The sequence below is a fragment of the Antechinus flavipes genome, chromosome 6 (genome assembly GCF_016432865.1).
Source record: "Antechinus flavipes isolate AdamAnt ecotype Samford, QLD, Australia chromosome 6, AdamAnt_v2, whole genome shotgun sequence".
NCBI lineage: Eukaryota > Metazoa > Chordata > Mammalia > Dasyuromorphia > Dasyuridae > Antechinus > Antechinus flavipes.
In genome coordinates, this window is record NC_067403.1 from 128,683,109 (window position 1) to 128,689,108 (window position 6,000).

At 39.5% G+C, this 6,000-nt stretch overlaps 1 protein-coding gene across 1 annotated transcript in view; it reads right to left on the bottom strand.

Annotated features, from left to right (window-relative positions):
* Positions 1 to 5,341, bottom strand: part of ANK2 (ankyrin 2) — a 381,624-nt gene extending 376,283 nt beyond the window's left edge. Inside the window, exon 1 of the mRNA XM_051967124.1 lies at positions 4,052 to 5,341. Coding sequence (XP_051823084.1) covers positions 4,052 to 4,180 — 129 coding nt within the window. The 5' untranslated portion in view covers positions 4,181 to 5,341. The remainder of the gene's footprint in view (positions 1 to 4,051) is intronic.
* Between the last annotated feature and the right edge of the window lie 659 nt (positions 5,342 to 6,000).

The following is a 6,000-nucleotide window of genomic DNA, read 5'->3' on the forward strand; positions in this document are numbered from 1 at the left end:
ATGTCCAACTACATAAAAGGGCATAATTCTGAGACTGAGATAAAATAGAATAATTTTTTGAAAAGAGAAATACTTTTGTAGAATGTGAAAATAATTAATATAAACATTATTGAGATTGTGGTAGCATAAAACAAAAAAAAATTGGCACAACTTCACTGATTTCAATTGATTTTAAACTTGTTTTTAACACAAAGTGACTGCTTTCAGGTTTGTTTGTTTGTTTGTTTGTTTTTGCTGAGGCAATTGGGGTCAAGTGACTTGCCCAAGGTCACACAGCCAGGAAGTGTTAAATGTCTGAGGTCACATTTGAACTCAGATCTTCCTGACATCAGGGCTGGTGCACACTATGCCACCTAGCTGCCTGAGAGTTTGTTTCTGTTTGTTTGTTTTGAGGTTTTAAAAAATTTGTTTTATAAAATAATCCAACTTTTCTCTTTACTTTGGCAAGTTCTATCTAAAATTTTCAAATAGGCCAGTCTATTTGCAAGGGGCTCAATTTTTTTTACAGTACAATACTAGCATATTGTACTATATGCTCCATTTCATTTAATCTGTACCACTGAGATACATCTCTTTATTGTCATTTTAAAAGTTCATCAATACATTGAACACAGTGATTCTTATTGTCAAGAAATTTCCTACCTTCTTAAAACAATAATTGGATTGGGATAGAGACTGAACTTGTGATTTTATTTGGTATCAGAAACATCCAAGTGAAGAAACTCTCTTTTTCAATGCAAGTCAAACTCTTTCCTTCAATTTAGACTCATAGAGAATGGCCTTGAGCTCTGAATAGTTAAATGACCTACTCAGGGTCATATAGATCTTCCTGACATAAAAAGTCAGCCATCTAGCCATTATTCAAAGCTATCTCTCCAAATGTTTTATTAAAAGGCCACTAATAATCCACCATTATATTTTTTAAAATTCAGCACTGAACACAAACTATTATGTATGTGCAACATTTTCTGATAGATGTTGTGGGATAGGTTGTGATACAGCAATTTCTGATCTAGGAAAGAAAGGCAGTGAAAGTATGCAAATACCCCATGAATGAATTGCAATATTGTAAACATGCCACAAGAGAAGTACAGTATTATGGGATTTCAAAGGAATGAAACAATACATTCCAGCTATATGAATCAGGGAAAGCTTCATGGGGCCAGGGTCAGGTGTCATTTAAGCTAGCTGTTGGAAGATTGGTAGGATAATAGACATGTTCATAAAACAATCTAGTCTGGATAATGAATAGTCTACATATAGAAACAAAGCCAGGTTAAGACCATGTCATATCAGACTTTGAGTACTAGGTGGAGGAGATGGTGTTTTGATCTGCAAATCACAAATAGTCATTACAGGTTTTTATGCTGTAAGATTAATGTAAACATAGGTGTTCTTTGGAAAGATTACTGTGACAGCAGTGTGCATAATGAACCAGAGTAGGGAGAGACAGAAGGTGGGAAGCTATTGCAGTGGTCTGGGATAACATGCATTCATATCTTAAAAATCTATTTTTTGCAATCATTTACAAATAACATATTTCAAATCTCTTGATTTGAAGCAAATTACAGAGAGAATTCAGGTAAATAGCTTTTTACAGAGAGCGTAAAGCCCAGATATCTGGAAACCACACCCATCCAATTTGCAAGCAATGTTTTTGTGCAGTCTAAGCATCTCTGTAACTCTACATGCAGCTGCAGTAAAAGAGGGGGCAGATGACAGATGGCTCTCCACCAAAAACAGAACTAGCACAGTAGTACCTAGTTCAGTTTTCCCTAAAAATTTCAACAGTGGACTGATATTTCCTAGATAAGAAAATCTGATGATACTACTACATTCATATTATTAGCCTATCACCATAGCTGAGCTTAGTAAATTCCAGTGGGAGAAATGTAGTAGACAAGTTACTGAGAATCATAAAGGCTATTTCATGCATTTGGAATTTTTAATATTGGGTATCCCCCATGTTTATAGAAAAGGAATAGGAAAGGGAGAGGAAATCCAATATACTGAGCAGAACAAACTACTGCCTTCCTTGTGTGTGTGTGTGTGTGTGTGTGTGTGTGTGTGTGTGTGTGTGTGTGTGTATAAAGGAAGGAGAAAGATGACAGAGATGGAGAGAGGAGAGCGAAAGGAGACAGAGGAGAAGAGAGAGAGGCAGAGAAGGAGAGAGAAAGAGAGGGAGGGAGGGAGGGAGGAGAGAGAGAGAGAGAGAGAGAGAGAGAGAGAGAGAGAGAGAGAGAGAGAGAAGCAGGAGGAGGAGGAGGGGAGGGAGGGAGAGAGCAGGGAAGAGGAGGAGGGGAGGGAGGAAGGGAGAGAGCAGGGAAGAGGAGGAGGGGAGGGAGGGAGGAAGGGAGAGAGCAGGGAAGAGGAGGAGGGGAGGGAAGGAGGGAGAGAGCAGGGAAGAGGAGGAGGGGAGGGAGGAAGGGAGAGAGCAGGGAAGAGGAGGAGGGGAGGGAGGGAGGGAGGGAGAGAGCAGGGAAGAGCAGAGAGGAAGGGAGGGAGGGAGGGAGGGAGAGAGGATGTTCTTGAATGTGCAAGTACACTATCTAGGCAAAGTTGCTAGTCACAATGGTCTGCTAAATAAGCACCAATGCCCAAAAATGATATATTTTCAAGGGGAAAAAGGTTGAAATAATGTCAGATAGCTCCTTTATGCAACAGTGTCCCATTAGGAGATTAAAAGGGGAATCATAGTAGCTGTGATATAGGGAGCTAATTCCTACCAAAAAGAGCAATAACATTGCTGATTTGACTTTTAAAAAAAAAAAAAAGATAATTCAAGTACATCTCAATGCACTCTTGAAACACAACCTATAAAAGATCATAAATAGGCTATCCAATCTTCCTCCCAGAAGAAAACAGATATATTATTCCTTTTACCTATGTTATTCTAGTAATAAGTAGTGAGACTGATAAAATGAAATCCTGTGTTTTCCAATATTGCATATAGATAAAAACTTTGGTAAGGGCTAGAAATCAAACAATATGTATAGTATCTGAATCTTTCAGATCGAGACTCCCAATTTGAAAAGTCAATATAATGGACCCCAATTTTAAAAAAAGACGTACTTTGAAGAAAATATTTTCAGTCATGGGTCTATACACACAAAAAATGATTTTTCAAACTGGGAGTCCCCAGTGCAACCCTAATCCCAAAGCTATGCTTAAAAACAGCTTGTCTGCAAACCATCATTTTCACTATTTTTATACTCTGTGAACAACAAGCTATTTATCATTTTCTGAAGATAGAGAATGACCTACTTTGGTAATTGCAGTATTCACAGGTAATTTCCCCTGCTTTATCAGAACAAGCTGACCAGGTATTGAAATGACTACTTCATTTTTAATTGGGCATGGGAATTTTGGTGTTCTGATGATGAGATGAAATTCTCTAACTATATGCAAAACAAGCCCATCTTCTCACACAGTATGCTACAACTGGTCATTATTTTTGTCTCCTCACCATCAGAATATTAAAAGGGAATATTCATCTTACAAACCAGCAAAAAATATTTTTTAATCTACCCAATACACAGACATGTGTTCTAATACACTGAAACACACTTTTGGGGGGGGAAATGAAAGCAAACCTATAGTTCAGGTTTTAATTAGAGGCTAATACAAAGCATGTAGTTTCAGGGAGAAGGCTCACTTTAATGCTAACGTCTGAAGCCCAGATTATACACGGCAAGAAGAAAATACCTTAGCACTGCAAACATAAATCAGTTCCTTTCCTTTTGCTTTGACAAGTGTCTAAAGACAAAGACATAATTAAAAACTTCGAGATGGAAAAATGTAGTGATCACTTTTACTGTCTAATAAAAATGGAGATCCATGCTGCCTGGGCTATCCATACTCTTCCTGGTGCAGAAATTCAAAATCTGGCCCACGGCCTTATCATTGGAATTTAGATACAGGGCAAAGGTGAACGAATAGCTGGGAAAGAGGATGGTGAAGTTGCTAGTAGTAACAAGAGACTTCCCAGGTACAGTTAGTTTTATGGAACCAGAGATGGGGAAAGGATAAAAATATAGATAGCTCTCCATACCTTGCGTTTCCTCTCTATTCGTTCTCTAGGGATTTTCCGTTGTTTTTTTCTTTCCCTCTCAAGGTTTTTCTCCTTTTCATCGAGCTCAGCTTCTCGAACTTTTTTAATGGAAGCAGCAGCATGAGCCATTTTGCAGAAGCAGGTAGTAATAGTTTCTAAGAGTCAATTTCTACTACAAAGCAATCCAGGTGATGTTGCATATAAATAGATTTATCCCCCAACGCGGCAACAGCTGGGAACAGAACTACGCACAAAATCGTCCACTTCTCCTCCTTCGTGATAGGTCACACTCTTGCCTTAGCCTCTGCACCACCCATAATTCACTGCAGCATACCAAAACACTCCCACAAATACACACCTGCACACAAATGTTCACACAGAAAGAACTAGATGCCAGGTGGGAAAAAAAAGAAAAACACCCAAAACTGAGCGGTAGACTAGAGCCTCTTCTGCGGTTCTCCGAGCACAACTGCAAATAAGCAGCTTACCAATTGAAATAGCCATCTTTTAGGTACACATCCCCAACTGGAGAAGTCTCTTGCAACTCCTCCAGACAATCTGTGCCCACCAACTGAGGCCAGGAAGAAGCCACCTCCGAGGTACCAAGAGGGGGTGGGCAGTTGATCGCAGCTCCCAGGAGCACCTCTTATGCAGAGTGAGAAGAAAATGGTGCAGTCTGACTTAATGACTTGCTGCTGCTGTGTTGCTGTTGCTGCTGCTACCGCGGTTGCTCCTGCTGCCTCTGCTATAGCACATGACATGGATTTTTTTCCTTTCTTTCTTTTTAAAAATATCTCTTATAATTCCTTATTCTAGCCTCACTAAAAAGGCGGAAGGGTAGGGGGTGAGAAAACAAACAAACAAAGCTGCAGCATTGGGACGCCAAGATGTTGAGTTCACCTGCAAGAAACGACGACTGTACCAATCCAAGCGTGTATAAGCTTCAGAGGACTGGGAATAGCCTAGTCCTCATTGTGTCATTTACAGACCCACGTGAGCCTGCATCAGGGATCTGCATTAGGCAAGGGAACTAAATGGGGCTGTCAATGGGAAAACACAACATAATCTGGGCTCTGCTTGGTTTTTGCCAGCTGATAGACCAAGGAGGAAAGAACCAAGGAAAGAATCATAATAAAATGGAAAAGGTATCTACACATCTTAGAAGAGGGGCACGTGGATAATGACCATTAAAGGGCAAGTCTCTTTTTTCCCAGTAATTACTGAATAGAGAGTTGTGAAGCAGTGAGGAGGACTGGACAGGATCAACATTTCCCTGGGCAGACATGGGGATGTGCGGGCAGACAGGGGGATGTGCGCGCACCCCCCCCCCACACACACACACATACACGATAAGAAGAGTTGTATCATGATAACTAAAGAATGAAAGATATGCCTATCTCTGATTAAACCTAAAGAAAGCAACTTTCCAGAATCTATAGCAACTTGGTTAAGAAATCATTAACAATTTTGCTATTTACCTGAAGGTACAGGGACATGAATAACATTGGGATCTGTTGATTTTATGCGGATAGGTAGTTAGAGACAATAGCATAACTATACTATTTGAAAGACTTCCTTTTAATTATTGAGGAAGAATAATATTATGTACACACACACACACACACACACACACACACATATTTGTCATGAAATTAAACAAGCAATGTACCAATTTATGTCCCAGAAAAGACTTACTGTCTAAGACTTTAAGCCATATACTTCCAGATGCTAGAAAATTCACTAAGTGAAATATCTAAACTAACAGATTATTTTCTGTTTGCTGTTCAGTCCTTTTAGTCATGACCAACTTCTCTGATTCCATTTGGGGTTTTCTTGGCAAAGATAATAGAGTGTTTTGCCATATTCTCCTCCAGATCATTTTATAGATGAGCAATTGAGGCAAAGAGGATTAAGTGTCTTGCCCTCAGTCACTTAGCTGGTAAATTTGA